The 19,327-nt window shown below is 50.3% G+C and overlaps 1 protein-coding gene and 1 long non-coding RNA gene across 2 annotated transcripts in view; one reads left to right on the plus strand and one right to left on the minus strand.

Moving 5' to 3' along the window:
• Positions 1–460: 460 nt before the first annotated feature.
• LOC143442754 (uncharacterized) lies at positions 461–15,678 on the plus strand. Its single transcript, XR_013111200.1, has 3 exons — positions 461–1,845; positions 2,834–2,936; positions 14,344–15,678. It is a non-coding gene; the product is annotated as an uncharacterized LOC143442754 (long non-coding RNA).
• The window catches only part of Rtn4rl1 (reticulon 4 receptor like 1), a 72,558-nt gene continuing 68,098 nt past the window's right edge, over positions 14,868–19,327 (minus strand). The window contains exon 2 of the mRNA XM_034504939.2: positions 14,868–17,881. Coding sequence (XP_034360830.1) covers positions 16,557–17,881 — 1,325 coding nt within the window. The 3' untranslated portion in view covers positions 14,868–16,556. The remainder of the gene's footprint in view (positions 17,882–19,327) is intronic.

The raw sequence follows: 19,327 nt of genomic DNA on the forward strand, positions 1-19,327 counted from the left end.
TAAGAACTTTTCTGGCCTTCCCTTTGATTCCTCTTTTTCTTATATTTCTTCCAACATTATTTTCTGGGTAAGGGCAACAAGCCTTGTAAGCGGCTGCAAGTGAAAGAGCTGTCAAGCACCAGGAAAGAAGTGGGGGGGGGGGGGGGCAGGGCCGGGGACCCAGTGCTGCCCAGCAGCAATTACCGGAAGGTGTGTCCCCACCCTCCCTCAGCTCAGCAGGTGAGCTCTACCTGTGCCAGCCTAATTGCCACCCGTCCACAGCCCTGCATGGCAACGGGGAACTCAAGCGCCAGGACACTCTTTAAATGACGCAACATTTAAATAACATCCATTTACCTTTCACGCACCTATGCTTCGCTCCTTAATTACCAGCAGCGTCTGATTTCCTAGGAAGCCTTTTTACCTACGGAATTCATTTCCTCAGCCTCCCCATGGAGAGGCAGCAGCCCCCTGTGTTTTTGGGCGACAGACCTTACAGGGCAGGAGGTCATGATCTGTAAGGCCAGAGAGAGGCTGAGAGAGGGCTGCTGTCTTCTCTGGAGCCCTCAGCAACGGAAAGGGAGGGGGCGCTGCGCAGGAAGCTGCGGCATGAAGTGTAAATATGATGATTGTTGTCTCTTTCACGGGAGGTAAATAAATCAGCTCCGTGTAGACTCGAGAGGTGGCGGCTGACGCTGTGTACTTACATGGCGTCCCGAGTCTGGCCTCTTCAGCGTGCTTCAAGCTTTGATTCATTATGCTTTCCCCAGCCCACCAGAGGAGGGAGATGGAGAGAATTATCATCCCGGCAAGAAACCCAGTGACTCGAGAGGTTAAGAGACAGTAAGTTGGAGGGGTAAGGCGAAGCCCTGGCAGTCTATCCCGTGCTCCTGCCACTACATCACGCTCCACTTAGAAACAAGTAATTGTCAGGTAACCTATTTTTCGGGGTCTAATTTCAGCATAGGAGGTCTTTGTCTCCTCTGTATCTGAAATCTGAGCTCATGGAGCAGAAAAAAAATGATTTTAATCACACTTGTTTGGGGGAGCTGGAGAGTCCAAGAGTGAGCAGAAGATTCTAACCTTCCCTGGCCCCCAGCCCCACATGATTGAGGGAAATATATTGTCTGTGTGAAATCCTGAGACCAAGAGCTTGCCATATCATAAAACATGGATCTGTCACCGCTCCATCTGGAAGGCTCTGTTGCCCAGTTGTCCCCTGGAAGGAAGGGCTCAACCCAGGAGATGCCCAGAGGCAGTTAGTTTCCTGTGCAGGTTCCTCAGTGGCTGAGGTTTGCAAATGGGTCAGAAACAAAGGCTTGCTCCCTCCCAGGTCTGATTCTCCTTAGTTGTGGACTGGAAAAGCTGGACCATGTTAGGGCTCAGAGGGTAGGCGATGACTCCCTGGAGGGTCCTCCCATGCACCCTCACATCTGGGGCTCTCCTAAACCTTACAGTTCTTGGGGCATCTAAGAATGGGAGCTGAAAGCCTGCAAGTTGTCACTTGAGCTCTGTCACGTGGGTTTCCAAGGAGCCACTGAACAGAGGAAACTGCTTTCAGTGTCCCTAAAGACCAATTTCCTTCAGACCAGCATGTGTGGAGAACCTCTACCAAGTCCCAGTGGCCTCTCTCAGATGGCAGGCATGACAGATGGATGCAAACACAGCACCTCTAGGCGCCTGGGGAAGGAGAGGTGCCTGAAATGTCTGGCTCCTCACAGAGGGAGGCATAGCTGGGCATGGCTGCCTGGCCATGGCCTCCTGCCCCTTGTTGGATGAGGAGAGAGAAGGAGGAGCTGTGTCCAGCTCTTCCCTGTTTACTTAGCCTGAAGCCATAGCACCAAGACTGGGTCTCAACTATACTGGGTAAGCCCTGGGGGCTCAAGAACGGTACACAGTGTAGTTACAGGGACTTTGTGGCCATTGTCTTGTTGCCTGCTCTTTCCTGCTCTCTCTCTCTCTCTCTCTCTCTCTCTCTCTCTCTCTCTCCTTCCCCTCCTCTTTTTTCTCACTCAGCCACTCTGCTGAATTCTGCATTGACATCAGCACTTCCAAAAACAACAACAGAGGAAAGTAGGTCAAGCCAGATCAGAGCTGGCCCTGAGTGGCGGCTGAGTCTGGGGTACAGCCTCTCTTGGTGAACACAGGAGCATCCCAGAACTCTGTGCCTGCTGTCTTGCATGGCACTTGGTCCCTCATCCCTGTACCTTTGGGGAATGAGCTAGCATGAGTGTGCAGCCTGTTTGTTGGCACATGGGCTCCTGGAGAAGCCAGGTTGGGGTTTCAGCACTGTGAGCAACACCCCTCCACACACACACAGTCCCTCTGGTCCTAATAAAGCTTTGAGAATCAAGAGGCCTGGGGTGCACACACCTCATCTTGAGAGTGGGAAGCCAGCCTCCACAAACCACATGCTCGTTGACACACATGTGTGCACAGGCCTATAACACCTCTTTCTCTAGGGCTTTATGCCGAATATTGCCTCTGCTCTCTGTGGCCGTGGAACTCCCGCTCTACTTGAAAGATTACCCAACACGCTAATTGGGACTCCTGCTATGATTAAAAAGAAATTTCCGATTAGAGCCACCACGCTGTAGAGCTTGGGAAGAAAACAGCTCTTTAGAAACACAGCGGGGGCACACTTCCGGGTTGTGTTGTGGTTTGGGGCTTTTTTTCCCCCCTTCTAACTTTGAGAACCTGCATCTTGCTGTTATTTTGCCTAGGTCAAGTTAAGTGCAGACAGTAACAGGTAAGGCCCAAAGCATCAAAGAGAGGGGCCATCTGCCAAGAGATAAAACGGTAGCCTTTCCCCTGGCTTTTTCTTGTGAGCGGTAACGGAGCTGTTTCTGCACAGCTAGGTCCCGCCCTGCCGGCACCTTTGGCCTCCTGATTGGCAGATGCCACGATCGGTCTCGGTCAGTCCTTGCCTGGAATAAAGGTTTTCTGAGCAGTGAAGGGTGAGCAACACATTTCAATCTGGCTTTCTGAAGCGATTAGCTCCTAGTGCTGGCGGTCCCCAGAGAGATTGGGGGAGGGGAGGGCAGGAGCTGTGGTCAGTCAAAGGCAGACACTTCTGAATGGTTCCACTCCTGGAGCCCAGCTCATCCCTGCTTTTAGATTTCATTAGCTTGAGGAGCCTCCCGCCCCCACTATCCTTCCACCTCCCCTGGGCATCCTACCTTTTAAGGCAACATCAGAATAAGTACCTCCATCTCTTTTCTACCGTAGCCAAAAGCCCTCTACACCCATCCTCTAGTTAAGATTTTAAAACTTTGACATTGAACCCAAACCCTTCTAAAAGGAAGCCATTTGACTTTATGTAAATAAAGTATCTCCTTAATATCGACTTCATTAAAAGACCCAAGAAAAGAGCAGCAGTGTTTGCTGATGGAAGAGTATAATTGTCTTTAAGGGTAATTGGCTAGTTATTGAGGATAATTTGTCTGCAGATGATGGGAAGACAGGTAATGGAGGAGGAGGACTCCAGGTGAACGGGCTGGCCATAGCAAGCCACCCAGATTTGGATGCAAAGGGGTTGGGTTGGCAAGAGAAAGGCAAAAACTTCATGGCCAGATTTCTCAACCACCACTATTCGTTGAGTCTGGAGATCCCACAGAAGGGTAAAATCCCAGAAATAATATGGAGGGGCTACCTTGTACGCGCGCACACACACACACACACACACACAGAGAGAGAGAGAGAGAGAGAGAGAGAGAGAGAGAGAGAGAGAGAGAGGTCAAGGCATGGCCATCACTATGTATCAGTGCTATTAGTTCATAGGAGAAGTTTCTTTTTATAACATCTCTGTTCCCCCCAACAACATATAAAGATGCACTTTCTGAATAAAGGATTATCTTTAGATTGAATAAATCTGGCTTAATAAAAAGCCCACTGCATTAGTGTTTCATTGCAAATCAGCAGAAATCATAATCACAGGCTCCCCCTGTCTCCCGGTAAGCGGTCGGCAAACACTGGCTGAAGCTTTGCTTCCCCAGTTGCACTGCAGGCATGGAAAGGAGCAAAGTGCCTGGGCTTGGATAGGCTGCTCTTGTCTGGTTCTGCTGCCACGCCCCTTCCCATCAGTTTCCACTGTGTATGGGGGGAGGGAATGGTGGGGGGGGGGAGACGGGGGGGGAGACGGTTTGATCTAAATCAAACTGGACCTGGGCATGCCGGTGCCTCCTTGTGTTCCTAGCATGAGGACATGGGGAAGGCTGAGGCAGGAAGGTTGTGAGTTTAACAGCAGTCAGAGCTATATTTAGTTTCAGTGTGTGTGTGTGTCTGTCAATGTGTCAGTGTGTATATGCGTGTGTGTGTGTACCTATGTATATGTATGTATGTGTGTGTTTATGAGTGTCTGTGTGTGTCTGTGTATGTCTGTGTGTGTGTATGTGTGTGTATATGTGTGTCTGTGTTTATGTGTGTGTATGTGTGTATGTATGTATATGTCTGTGTCTGTGTGTGTCTATATATATGTATGTGTATATGTCTCTGTGTGTATATATGTATGTGTGTACGTGTATGTATATGTATGTGTCTGTGTATATGTCCATATGTGTGTGTGTTTATGTGTGTGTCTATGTGTGTGCTTTTGTGTGTCTCTGTGTCTATGTATATGTATGTGTGTCTATGTTTCTCTATGTATATGTATGTGTGTATGTATGTGTGTGTGCATGCATGTGTGTGTATGTGTATGTACATGTATGTGTGTCTGTGTGTCTATGTGTGTATGTGTATGTATATGTGTGTCTGTGTGTCTATGTGTGTGTATGTGTGTGTGTTCATGTGTGTGTCTATGTGTGCATCTAATGTGTGTGTATGTGTATGTCTGTGTGTCTGTGTGTTTGTACTCACACACGTATGTGCAGAGGACATATGTTGATGTCAGTCATCTTCTTCAGTCACTTTCCGCCTTATTTTTTGAGACAGGACCTCGCACTGAGTCTGGAGCTCACCAGCTGGCTGAACTCTCTGGCCAGTGAGCTCCACTTAGCTTCCCACCTCCCAACACTGGGATTCCAAGTGGTCCACCATGTTTGCCTACCCCCACTCCCTCTTTTTCTCTCTCTCCCTCTCTTCTTTCTTTCTTAGATCAGGCTAGCCTCAAACTCAGAAATCCCCCTGCCTCTGCTTCCCAAGTGTTGAGACTAAAGGCATGTGCCACACCACACCACCACCGCCCACCACTGTCTAGCTTTGTTTTGTTGTTGTTGTTGTTGGTGTGTGTGTGTGTGTGTGTGTGTGTGTGTGTGTGTGTTTGGGTTTGGTTTGGTTTAGTTTCCATTTTTTGAGAGAGTCTCACTATGTAGCTCAGGCTGACCTTGAACTCACAGAGATCTCTCGTCTCTGCTTTCCAAGTGCTAAGATTAAAGGTATATACCACCATACCTGGTCTTTTCTTCTATCTATCTGCTATCCATCTCTATCTATCTATCTATCTATCTATCTATCTATCTATCTATCTATCATCTGTCTGTCTGTCTGTGTCTGTGTCTGTGTGTACATACCCCAGCGCCTATGTGGTGGTCAAAAAGCAGTCCTCAGAAGTTGGCTTTCTCCAATACTTGGATCAAACTTGAATCATTACATTAGGCTTGGTAGTAACTGTGTTTACCCACTGAACTATCTCTGACCTCATGGCCCAGCATCTTCCATGGGTGCTGGGGATACAAAGGTATGGTTTTATGTTTACAGGACAAGCACTTAACCAACTAAGTCATTTCTCCAGCCCCATCCTAACTCCTGTCAAGCCTTTTTTCCCCCAACCTAGGGCCAAATCTAGAGCAAAGTCCATGCCCAACAAGCAGACTGCCACACCTCTCCTCTTTCCTCTCTTTTCCCTTCCCTTCCTTCATTTATTCATTCCTTCTTTCCTTTCTTTTTGAGACAGGTCCTTACTAAGCATCCCAAGCTAGCCTTGAACTTGTGATGTAGCTCAGGCTGGCTTTGAACTCACAGCTATCTGCTTACTTCAGCTTCCCAAGCACTGGGATTATAGATCTATGCTGCCACATCTGGCTAATTTTTCAAATGAACAAAAACAATAAAAAGAAAATAAAAATTCCTAGAACAGCCACAGGATTCACAAAAGCTTTGGAAGAAGACTAAAAATGGATTTTTTAAAAATGTTCCAAGCACAAAGAAGAGAGAAGAGAAGAGGAAAAGTTAGCTTAGTAGGTAGAAGCCGGTAAAGCCTGACACCCTGAGTTCAGTTCCTGATCCCATGGTAGAAGGAGAAAAGCAATACCCAAACGTTATCCTCTGACCTCCACACACACTGTGACATGGGCATTGTGCACGAGTGCTTGCAGACGTGTGTGCGCACACACCCACACTCACACACAAGCAGGAGCCCTTGGAGGAGGAAGTCCTAACAACGTATCTCATTGAAGCAGTTCTGCCAGGCCCTGTGGTCAACCATTTTATTTTTCCTTTGTGGTTCTGGCGATGGATCCAGAACCTGGCACACCCAGACTCTCTTCATTAACGCTGAAGAAGTCTTTACCCTCCCTTATTTTTACATGGTGGCAGCCTCTTGGTGTCCTGGAGGAGGAAAAGTGTGACCATGCCTTCTCTCTCTTCCCAATTCTTGACATCTAAAAAAATGAATCCCAGATCTCATAGAAACCAGGACCTGGCCTTAGCTGCCCAGAGACAAGAGATACCTTGGCCTGTTGGGAACTTCCTGTCACTGTGCCTGTACTCTTGTTGGGAAAAGCAGCTCTTGCCAGCTTTCTGTCACCTGAGTTGGAGGTCCCAGTGATGTGTCTGAGGAAGTCTGAAGGTCAGAATAGAAAAAAAAATGTACAAGGAGTCCTTGAGCTGGGATCTTGGGACTGACCCCAAGGTACCCAGCACCCTTCTATTCTCAAAGTCATGAGTCTGAAAGGAAGCGCTGTGTTCCCAGTGTGCCTGTCTTACCCTGGGTCACTTAGATGGGATCACATAGTGGTAGCCTTGGTGTGGGGAAACTCTGTCCACTTGGAGAAAGAGGAGAACACGGGTCCGAGTGGACAGTAGGCCTGCATCTTTATATCTGCAAAGAGAGTGGGGGGAGCACAATCGAATCTTCCTGGGGGGGGGGGTTCCTGTTATCAGGTAGTATTTACGAGTGTGTGTGCATGCTCCTTTCAAACCTTGACACACCATCCAACTCCAAGCTGCCTTCTTACTTTTCCTTGCTAGTGGCCTCTCAGAGAGGAAATGGCTGAGGAAGACAGAGTTACAGAAAGACAGGGCCATGGCCTGGCTGCAGGCTTTCTCTGAGTCTGAAGAGGGTCAGCAACTCTGAGAAATGAAGCTATTTCTGAGTGAGAAGGGCCAAAGAGGAATAAGACAGAGGGAGAGCCCCTGAGGAGATGGAGGCTGGAAGGGGACCCCGTGCGAGGCTGGAGGGGAGGAAGAAGAGGGGAGAAGATGATCAGAGGGATTCAGTGAGACCCACCCCCCCAACATGGATTACACAAGAGGCAGTGTGTGGTGTCATCTGTCGGACAGAGTGGGGCTACATTCATCTGCAATATGGTGTAGAGGGGACAGAGAGTGATGGCAACAGGACAAGTTTGGGGTTGAGGGGCAGCCGTAGGGTTGGCATTCACAGCTGCTGTGCCCCAGCAGTATACAGCGAGGTAGAGTACACAGTAACTCCCAGAATTCCTTGGTTCCACTAAATCCCTGCTCTGTGGAGAGTAAAACCCGCACAGGGTGGATTTCAGTCTCTCTTGCAACCCCAACCCCATCTCTGCCCCAGCTCTGGTCACTGCCAGCCAGAGTGGGGGTGGGGCAGATCTTGTAAAAGAGGCTGACGAGGACATCGGAAAGTCTGTACCCTCCACTAGCAAAGTGCCAGACACTCAGTGACACTTTAAATGCCTCAGATAAAACAGTGAGAGACTCTCCTGGTGGCAGGCAAGATGAGGGGTCAGGGACCTCAGTGCCTCTGAGGCTCAGACACCAGGATAAAGAATAAAAACACCACAGAGACCCCTGTGACCCCCTCATGCAGAGGGAGAATGCCAATGTGGCCCAGCTAGCTGCTAGATCGCACGCCTCAAGGCCTGTGCTAGTTATGAGTCTACCACTGCTGCCTTGTCGGATAAACCACTTCCCGCCCAGGATTAGTGGACATGCCTCAGCTCAGGCCGAATCCCTGATCTGCCACCTTATCTCTCTCTCTCTCTCTCTCTCTCTCTCTCTCTCTCTCTCTCTCTCTCTCTCTCTCACACACACACACACACACACACACACACACACACACACACACACCAAATCCTGAGGATGGTCACCAGCGTGGGACAAAGCCTTATTCTCTGCTCTTCCCGAGTGACACCTATATGGCAGGTCCCTGTGTCCCTCTCCTGATGACGACCCTTGTAATCCAATAAAGGGGAACTTAGATTTCTGCCAGCTTCCTCTTTGCTGATAGAAATGTGCTCTGCATGTGGGGAACCTGCCTTGCTCACCCAGAGATCCCATGGGGCTGGTTGGGGCTTTGCACAGCACTGAGGCTCAGAGCTGTTGGCTGCCTGAATGTCCCACACGTTTTGGTTGCACAAGACAGAATGACCAGATGCGATGCCTGGTGTGTGTGTGTGTGTGTGTGTGTGTGTGCAAAATGCCTCTCTATGGAGCCCTTCTGTCGGTCTGCCTCTTACTAAGTGGGTACACAACTGCTCCACAGAGCCATTCTTTCTCTTTCCAAGGACCACTGTTTGGGTGTGTCCTTTACTCAGTGCCTCTCCTCTGTGGGTTTATCTTGCTAGCCCCCTGACACTGAGAAAGTCTTCTCTCTGTCCTTGGGTTGTCTGGCTAGAGCAGAGACATCATTGTCTTGCCCATGACTGCTCCCCAGAATCGTGGGCAGGAGGATGTGACACCCAGGCGCTGGGACACATCTTGTACATGTGTAGGTCTTGTGTACTGGCTTTGCTTTCTTCCTCTAAGCGGGTCTCCCAGGAAATGGCACTTACAGAGATTGAAGAGTTTAATACATGTCTCGCTGCCTCTCTTTTCGGAAGCCCCCCAGAGGGAGCAGCAGAAACCAAGGCTGGCAGGGGCTCTAAGCTGCCTGGGCAAAGGAGCAGGGGGTAGCATGGAGCCTTAGCCAATTTGGAAAGCACCGTGACCCAAGCACATTTTGCAGCAGTAATGTCAAATTCTGCCGTTCAGGCATGCCATTGATGTGCTCGCTGCCACACAGAAACCAGTGACACAAAGGCACAGCCTTCTCCACCCTCCTGGTGCTTGGAAACTAACGGCTCTAATGAGAAATGAGAGCTGAAAGGAGAGAGATGCGGGGCGGGCCACGGCGGTGCAGGCTGGCACTGCGTGTTGGAGGAGGCTGACCCACTTCTCATAGAGGTAAGGGGCCCACTGAAATGTCACTTAAATTAGCCACCACTCCCAACACTAGCTCTCCTTTGTCCCCAAACCTCATTCCAAGTGGTGAGAGCCCTGTCAGTGAGCCCCACGTTACTTTCTTTTTTCTTCATTTTCTTCTCCTCTGGGGCAGCCTCAAGCCCAGCACCCACTCGACTTTTTAGAGCCATAAACCACCCTGGTTCCAGAAGCCCTCTTACCTCTTACGTTGTTAGGGGAGGACAAGGAGGTAGAGATCGGGAAGCAGGGAGGGAGGGAGGGAAGGAAAAGGGAGGGGAGAGAGGGAGAGGGATTGAGAGAGCATTCATCACAAAGAGCCCTCTTTTCTGGCTTTTTGACTGCACTGTGAGTTATTTAGCCAACAATAGATGTTTATGTATTTTTTTTAGAACCCGTATTTATTAACGGCCTGAAAAGGGAGAGACTCGGAGGTTTATATAGGAAGTGCAGTGAGTTAAGGGGGGCAATTAAGAGAGCAGAAAGAGACACCAAGCACAGAATTGTAAAGGGTATTTTAACACCCAATCAAAGGTTCTCCAGGTATTTTCCAAGGAAGTAGAAGGTAAAAGAAAATTGTCCCATTAGAAGCTGATAGGTGGAGGTTGGTGACACTGGATGGAGTAATGGCCAACAGGCTGAACTCCTGCTTAAAAGAAGCTGAAGGGGGAGGGGAGGGAGACAGACCAGGAGTCCTTGAACCAAAGTGTGGTCATAACTGGGTCATGAGGCCCAGGGTTGTTAGGGACCCAGTAAGGTGTGCACTGGCCTTTCCTTGACCAAAGTATGCACCTATAGCTAGGTGTGGTGGCAAATTCTTGTTATTCTAGTACTTTGGAGGCTGAGACAGGAGGATTACCATGAGTGTATGCCCAGCCTGGGCTTCATAGCAACACCCTGTTTTAAAATAACAACAACAAAATAAGAAGCGGGGTGGGGGAAGGGGGCAATATTTGGAATGTAAATAAATAAAAGGACTTTAAAAAAAGGAAGGGGTGGGGGAGGGGAGAAGAAGAAAGGTAAGACGCTAAATAAAAGCCACAGAGATGAGCTGCACGTGTAAACACAGACCTGTCGTCCTGGCACTGGGAGCAGGGCTACAGTGAGACCATCATGAGTTCAAGGTCAACCTGGGCTACTCCGTGAGATCCTGTCTCAAAAAAATACATAAGCAAATAGAAAGAAACATAGCCAGGCATGATGATGGTATACACTTACAGTCCCAGCACTTGGGAGACTGAAGCACGGCAGAAGGACCAGGAATGACCAAGACCAGGCTAAGCTGTATGAAATCTTGATCCCATCCCCTAACACACACACACACACACACACACACACACACACACACACACACACACGGGGGGAGGGAGGGAGAGAGAGAGAGAGAGAGAGAGAGAGAGAGAGAGAGAGAGAGGACACAAAGAAAGGGGCCTTCAGATGGCTCAGTAATTAAAGGTGCTTGCTGTTCAGACCCCCATCCCCCATAACCTGAGCTCAATGCCTGGGACCCAAAGGTAGAAGGTGAGAACTGGCCTCCACACGAATGCTGTGCCATGTGCCTACACTATGTTGTGCACACACATACACAAATAAGAAAAAGAGGAGGAAGAAAAACATAAAATGTTTTTTTCACGAAAAGAAAGGCTGGCTTCTTTCATGTCAGTGTGAAGGGAGGGTCTGGTCCCTTTGTAGTCAGGTCCCTCCAGGTCCAGTGAGGCCTGAACTGAGGCAGGGGAGGCTTGCTGTCAATCCAGTGGGCAATAACTGAGAGTTCCCAACTCAGTGGCCAGCAAACTCAACTCTACAGCCTGTCCTGATCCACAGAGACACCTTCCTGGCTCCCTTGCTGGCTTCCTGGCTCCCAGGCTCCTGGGGCCCTCTGCCAGTGAGTGCTAGGTGATTTGCTAATGTTGGGCAACATTTGCCCATGTGGGGTTCTGGCTCTTTGGTAATGAACAAGCCTAGCAGGAGGGGTGGAACTCAGAGGAGGGAGTCCTGGGATTGCCCGTGGCTCCCCACAGCTGGGGTGTCTGGCCAGCTGAGGAAGGAGCCATGACACTCCAGTGGGAAAGCGTGGATTCTAACCGGGATGGGACGCAGTCTTAGCTTGGAAGCAGCAGGTGTCTGGGAATGGGACTGTGGCCCAGGCAGATTTCCAGTGAGCACTCCAGTTTTTTGGCACAAGGAAGGAGCTGACTGAGCCCAAGAGGCAAGTGGTGATAATGAAACCCGCAGTTGAGGAACAGCAGTAAGGGTGCCATGGGAGTCCATGTGCTCACAGAGAGGCTGGGGTGTGAAGACAATCCCATGCAGGGAAACCACACATTCCCTCTACTTCTGGGCAGAGGCACAGTCCCTGAATGGGGCTTCCTGGGCCTCCCCCTCGTCTAACCGGTCTCCCAGCACCCCAGCAAACAACATCCTATCCTTAATTTGAGGTTTATAGAGACCTCAAAGGCTGAGCTACTGTGTGCTGCTAGCCGGCAGCCTGACCCTCCCCCACATTCTTCTCTGGATGTCCCTCTTTCTTCTGAGACTGTTAAAGTAAGGGGTTGGGGGGAAGCCCTCTCCGACTTTCCCACCCCAGCTCAGCCCCTTGTTCTGTGGCTCAGTAACACAGTAACACAGGCTCAGTTCTATACTGGTTGAGAATGCCCATGGCTCTCAGCTCCTTAGAGAGTCTGTTTTCTCATTTTCCTGTCGCCAAAGCCTATACAATGGCTGGTCCATTTGTAAGCTTATCTGAGGATGCCAGGGGCCACCCCATGTCTCCACTAAGCTGGTGCTGTCCTCTGTCACTGTTGAACAGAAGACCGCCTGGCAGGAGGTGGAGATAAGGGAAGAGATGGTCTCCCCTGGGGTTCCCAAAAGTGCTGAACAAAAATGGCGGAATGGGCTGAGTCTATAACTCAGGTGCCAGAGTGCTTGCCTCGCATGTACAAGTGCCTGGGTCCGACCGATCCCCAGCACTACATACCCCAGGTGTGGTGGCACATGCTTGTATTCTCAACACTCAGGAGGTACAGTCAGGAAGGTCAGAAGTTTAAGGTCATCCTCAGCTACATAGCTAGTTTGAGACCAGCCTGGGCTACATGAGACTTTGTCTCCAACAAACAACAACAAAGCAGCAGAAGGCCAACTGGCAAGAATAATATTATGTAGAGTAAATCCATCTCAAAAAGTGTCACATATTTTCTTTGTTTTTACATTTTATATAGGCCTATAAAATCATGTATGTATGCATGTATGTTTGTATGATATGAAAGTAGGGGGCTGGAGAGACGGCTCAGCAGTTGAGAGCACCGGCTGCTCTTTCAGAGGACCTGGGTTCAATTTCTAGCACCCACATGGCAGCTCACAATTGTTTGTAATTCCAGTCTCAGAGGATCCGGTACTCTCATACAGACATCCATGGAGGCAAAACACCAGTGCACATGAAATAATTAAAAAAATAAAAATAAAAAAGTGAAAGTAAAACTGTCTAAGGAGACAAAAGGGGTTGATGAAAGGCAGGAGGGGTGTGAAAAGGGAGGACACAGGTGTGTGGTGTAAATGTGCTTAACATGCAGAATACACTCCTACAAAAGCTTCGGGGTTCATGTGCGCGTGTACATGTGTGGGTGCAGTATGTATGCTGTGCATATGTATGGGGGCAAAGGTTCCTTCTTCAATCCCTCTCCGACCTATTTTCATTTAAACTTACTATGGTTATTACTGTTAGTGTGTTGTGTAATGTGCGGGTATACTATGGTTATTACTGTTAGTGTGTTGTGTAATGTGTGGGTGTACTGTGGCCCTCATGGAGGTCAGAGGATGGCCGTGGACCTGACGCTCTCCTACCATGTTCACGTGCGTTCTGTGGATGGAACTCCAGTTGTCGGGTTTGCAATGCCGGTGTTACCTACTGAACCATCTTGCTGGCCTTCCACCTTATTTTTTGAGAGAAGGTGTCTCATTGAACCTGGAACTTCCTGAGTTGCCTGAATAGCAAGTCTCAAGCACTGTCCTGCCCCTGCCTCCCCAGTGCCGGGATTACAGGAGGGCACAGTGCTCAGTGGTTTTCCGTGAGTGCTGGGTATTGGCAGGCAGGGCCTCCTGCACTAGCACGTTACCAACTGCTATATCTCTTTAGGGCCCTAGAACTTTTTTTTTTTTTTTAAAAGTCCATGAAGCCAGAGTGAGTGCTTTGGGAAATAGAGGCAGGGGAATCAGGAGTTCAAGAGCAGCCTTGGCTACATAGTGAATTCAAGGTCCTGTCTCGTGGGTGGGAGGAGGAGGGAAAAAAAAAGTCCATGAACTTAAAAACATGTTGGAGAGACTGTTTTGTTTTTTAAAATCAAAGACAGGAGGGGATGACTCCAACCTTTAGGGGAGCAATACTCCACAGCACCCTACCCTGAATGGCTGCTGGTAGCAGTAGCTGGTCTTGCTGAAGAGAGGCTCCATTTAGCTTCTGAGAATCAACCGTTTTGATGTTTGGGACAATGGTGTCATTCTAACTGTGTAGCATATGAGCTGCTGAGTGACAGATGATGTCATCGGCGACCGCCTCCGATCCTTCGACCTCCTGGGGGAGAAAGCTCCAAAAATACACCCAATGTCCTGGGTCCCACTGCCCAGCCTGGGAAAACCTCGGTCACGGGGATTATGCTGGTGCACAGTGGCGGAGCCATTAGGAGCCATTACCATCCTTCCTCTGACCATCACTTCTTCCATATAGGACTTGCTAAGCCTTTTTTTTAAAATTTAATAAAGAGCTCAGACTTCTGATTTTCCCACTGAGGGCCTTGCTGCCTGGGGTTGGAAATGAAATCAACAACATAACAACTTGCTTGAATTTTAAGGGACACAGGCATCGGCCTGGGTAAGAGCAAGCAGACCGTCAGGCTCAGAGGCAGGATGGCAGTGATGTGTTTGGGGGCACAAGGCCCCCTCTCATTAAAGTGCTGAATCTTGTACTAAAAACGGCTCTCTGCTCTCCATCTGCAGAGATGCCAGAGAGGCAGACAGAGCTTCCAGGCCCTTGCCCTCTGCCATTCCGGCCAGTTCCTGGACTCGTGGGAGATGCTTGAGGCCCAAGAACTGGCTGTTGTTGCCTTCCTGCTGACGCCAGAATCAGCAACTACTCAGCAGCTGTGGCTCTTGGGAACCAGCATGGAAGGAGCTTGTTCCTCCCCCTTCTGTAGGGGAAAGACATGGAGATGGTACTGAGCTGGGTAGCCAGAATGTGGGAAGGGAATTGAATTGTGTTCTATGTGGGTGAGAAAAGTGTCGTGTGTGTGTGTGTGTGTGTGTGTGTGTGTGTGTGTGTGTGTGTGTGTCAGAGACAGAGAAGGAGAGAGCACATTCCTGTGTGTTCCTGTGAGTCAGTGTACCATTTCTCCCTTTGGCTCCTCCTGCCAACAAGCATGCTGTGTTCCCAGAGTCAAGCTTGGCCAGGCTTGCCCACCCCACCAAAGCCCAGGATCTGCCACCCCATCAGGAATGCGGGGTTATGAAATAAAAAAACAGGGTTCTTGTCCAAGAGAATTTTTATTATTATTTTTCTCTCTTAATTGGATTCAGCATTTCTTACTCTTCATCGTATCCTCTCTGGCGGGGGTTCAGGTCTGTCTGTGCAAAGCACAGGGAACTGTGCTGCCAGAGACCCTTGGGCCAACAGCCCCTATTCCCTGACTGGGCTTGCCTGCATGCTGCCTTCTGGGCTGACCCCTGAGTGTGGCCCTCTGACCTCTGCTCATCCTGGGGTCAGATCATCCAGGATGATCAGAAGGAACAGGACCACTGAGATGCAGGGTGCCTGAGATGGCTACTGAAACACCCTCATCTGCTAAGGCCACTAGATTTTTTTTTCCCACTGCCAGACTACTCAGGGCCCTCAGCAGGTCACTGGCCAAAGAGCCTAAACATTTAAACTGCAGCTAAGCCTCTCCTGAGGCCAGAGCTCAGAGTCTCCCTGGCTTGCACAGACAATGACTGGCAAAATGCTAGGACACTGTCCACCCAACCCATTGGACTAACACTGTAGATGCTGCCTTGTCTGCTGGCTTGAAAACCCCAGAAACGTCTTCCCCGGCTCCACCTAGCTTACCTCCAGCACCCTGACAACCATTTCTCTTGCTAATGTCTGCAGCTTCTACAGTAGGGGTGGTGGGGTACTCTGGGGTGCCAGACAGGCATGTGTTGCATATAAAAACGAGGTGATGTTCTAAGTATCTAAGAATGTTGGTCCCCTGAAGTGATTCTCACTGCTTTTCCTCCTTCCCGACTCTTCCCACTGACACCTTTGCCCCAGCAAGCCCAGGAACTGTTGTTGCCAGCTAGGGTTCTGAACAAAAATGCCGCAGCTTTCGTCTTGCTAGAAATTACCGATACAGTCCTTAGTTGAGCAAATATAGGTTCCTGTATAGTTTATAAACATGATAAGACATACAGTTTGGTAAGGAGTGGGCTGGGGGACCTGTGCATTTATATATTTATATATATTGTGTGGATGTGTGGGCAGAGTGAGAATATGTATATATATATATATAGAAGTGGACATAGGTATAAAACTGCACCTTCTGTGTGACTCTCATTGCGAGTAAAGTTCTAAATGTCATCCTCTGGCGATCTCTCCTTTGGTGATTGGTTCTTGGACCCCAGCAGGTCTGCCAGGACTGCCTGAGACATGAGGAATGGGCGGCATCACCCCCATGGGTAGGGACTGAGGGTGGCATAGAGTAGGACAGGGCAGATTAATTAAGTGATCTCAGGCAAGAGCCAAGCGTGCTCTGAGATTGCTGGTTGCGCCAGCGACTCTGGGTGAGCCTTGTTCTGAGTCCTGCTCCTTCCAAAACCAGCAGGGTCCTTCAGCCCTTCTTTCCGAATGACCAGGATTCCGCAGAGCCCAGCTTCTTCAAGGGGCACATGTCCCAACACTAGTGACTCACTTTGAGTGCCTTTGACCACTCTGCTGGAGTGGATACGGTCCGGAGGTGCTCGGTCAGGACAGCCAGGCGAGATGTACTACCCTTCCTGTCTACGGCTGTACACTTTGGGCTTATAATCCACCAGGAAGGGTCCAGACTGTGGCTGAAGGCTTTAACAGCCTTTTCCTGAAACCCAGCAGATCTTCCACTTAGAAAAAAAGAAAGAAAAGAAGAAAAGATTTTGTTCCTTGCTGGACATGTGGCAGTGCTGGGTGATGGTACCCTGGGTCCTCAGCGGAGAGTGACCGCCAGCCCCAGTATCCAGGCCAGGAGTGAGGCCCCGAGGGCCATGCCTGAGGAGGCCTGCTGCACCCCACTGGGGGCGCGGATGGGGGTCCTGCGGGCACACTTGCCCTTCCTCTTGGGTCGAGCAGTGGGCATGATGTCAAAGCTGAACTTGTGCTGATAGTCAGGGGCATAGTCCTGCAGTTCAGGAAGCTCTTTCCCAGGGCTCACCTTAGAGATCTGGTTTCGGTTCCTGTGGCTGGTGCAGTTCTTGCCTGGCTTCTTGTAACCTGACCTGGAACCAGGCAGATGGCCATGTGGATGGCCTTTGTCCCTGGAGGCACCATGGGATGGATGGTGCTCCTTTCTGGCAGCCCTGTCAGAGGTGGTAAGCGTGTGAGACTTGATCTGGTGAGGAGATGCTGGTCCCGTGCAGTTCCGGAAGTCCTCAACCCTAAGCAGCTTCAGGTCCTGGCCTTGCCGCAGCTCGGGGGTCGCGCAGGGGACAACGGAGCTAGAGCCACGGAACCTTCGTAGCCATTCCCACAGGGAACGTGCCCGGCAGCCACAGTCCCAAGCATTCCCATTGAGTCGAAGGAACTCTAAGGCCACCAGGGGGGCCAGACAGTCACCCTGCAGCTCGGTGAGGCTGTTGTTGAAGAGAAAGAGGGTAGTTAGCCTGTGGAGGTCATGGAAAGCCTTGTGGTGGACCCACTGTAGCTGGTTCTCATGCAGCAGCAACCGGTCCAGGTTCACCAGGCCCCGGAAAATGCCCTGGCCCAGGCTCCATAGCTTGTTGCCATGGAGGAACAAGTGACTGAGGTTGACCAGGTCCACAAAGATGTCATCTTGGAGGTACTCGATATGGTTGTCCTGCAAGTAGAGGTACTGCAGGCTGTGCAGGCCGCCAAAGATGCCCGCGGGCAGAGCGCTCAGTCCACACTTATAGAGGTAGAGGGCGTGAAGCTTCACCAGGCCTTGGAAGGTCTCAGGTGCCAGCGTTCGCAGCTGCCGGTTGTCTCCAAGGTCTAGCTCCTCCAGATGCACAAAGCCCTCGAAGGTGTTGGGAGCAATGAACGTGATGTTGTTGGAGTAGATCCAGAGGGTGACCATGGCGGGGCTGAAGTGGCCCTGCTGGAGGAAGGTGATGCGATTGTTCTGTAGGAAGATGCGTTCACTGTCCTCTGGGATGCCCTCTGGGATGGCCGCAAAGTTGTGTGCCTGGCAGCTGACAGTCATGGGCGCGGGGTAGCACACACAGTCTCGAGGACAACCACCACCCAGAGGTAGCTCTCCAGCCAGCAGCAACAGCAGCAATTCCACACAGCACCCTGGTGGGGACAGAGAGAACAGCTGTGAGGGGCGGCCCAGAGGAGGCGGAGAAACATGGGGAGCAGAGGGTGGAATGGGGGACTGGCTCACAGAGGTTCTGTCCTCTGGACTGTTCACAGGGGTTCCTTAGGCTAGGAGGTTGGACAGGATCTTTTGGGGCCAAGGCCCACATTATCTCCACACCTCTTTAGCTCTGTCCTTAACGTCTCTAATCCCATCCAAATACCTCTTCAGACTGTCAGCCCCACCGCAGGGTGGAACACACCCGTGAACAAAAGTGTGTTTGGTTCCGGCTCTGTCACTCGCTCACTGATAGCTGCCTTTGCAAGTAATGACTCTAACAAAGCAAATAGCCCATCTGGAGTCCTGAATCACTTTATTTAAATGATTCCTCAAAATAAAGAAAGCATGGCGTCCATGATACCAAAGCATGCCTCAGTAAACCCCTCATTCACGCTGTGGCCGCAAAACTTCAAACCTTCCTCTATGGCTCCTCACTTGTTAAATACAGTTTCACAGGGCTGAGCTGGTGTACAGAGAAGGCGCGTTTCTGTGAGGGGCTGTGAGTGACACCAAGGCTGACCCATGAGGCTTCCCTGGGGTTCATGGTACTGCCAGATCCAGGCTACTCCCCTCTGATTCACCTTCTGGCCCTCTGCCTTTCTCTACCAAGCTTGAGATTGCCAGGCTGTGGCTGTAAAATCAGGCCTTGCCTCTTGACTGTCCAGAGTGTTTCCTCTGTAACGTCCCTCTAATTGGGCATTAATTAGGCCTTCGTTAATGGATCCTTAAAATAATTATTTTCGGATGTGTCCAGCCTGTGGTCGGGTAATAGGCCTATCTCATTATTGAAGCAGCCTCATTATGGACGATTGTCATTACCTGCCTTTTTCCAGGGTCACAGCTGCCCCAAGTGGCCCAGCAGGCGTGTCAAGAAGATGGGGACAGGCTCCAGGCCTACAGGCGCCCACCCTGAAGAGCTAGGCAGCCATGACCTATGCCGCCTCAGTTGGCCTCTTGCCCCTTCTTTTCCAGCTTGTTCAGCTGGGACTCTTGGGAGAGCCAGTGCCCATGGGGCATATGAGCTGAACCTTCTTGCTGCTAGCCATGCTGAGAGCATGTGGAATGAAAGAAGCCACCTTCCTAACCAGGCTTCCCACTCGGGGCCCCAGGCCCAGGGACTGCCTTGGCTTCTGGCAGAGTAGGTCTCCACCTTGACTACCACCCCGACCCCCCCTCCATTCCCGACAGAAACAGTGTCGTAAGTTGACAGCTCCCAGCTGTTGGGAGTTATGGGCTCCCAGAGAGTGGCAGCTGCTTCTCGTCCCCTGTAATCACCCGGCTTCAACTGAATGTTTCCAGCACATAAAAATCATCGCATATAATTTAGTTTTTGCATAATTGGGTTCAGTTGTGATTTCAGAGCAATTATGACCTCAGTGGCA

This window comes from Arvicanthis niloticus, chromosome 6 (assembly GCF_011762505.2).
Source record: "Arvicanthis niloticus isolate mArvNil1 chromosome 6, mArvNil1.pat.X, whole genome shotgun sequence".
Taxonomy (NCBI): Eukaryota; Metazoa; Chordata; class Mammalia; order Rodentia; family Muridae; genus Arvicanthis; species Arvicanthis niloticus.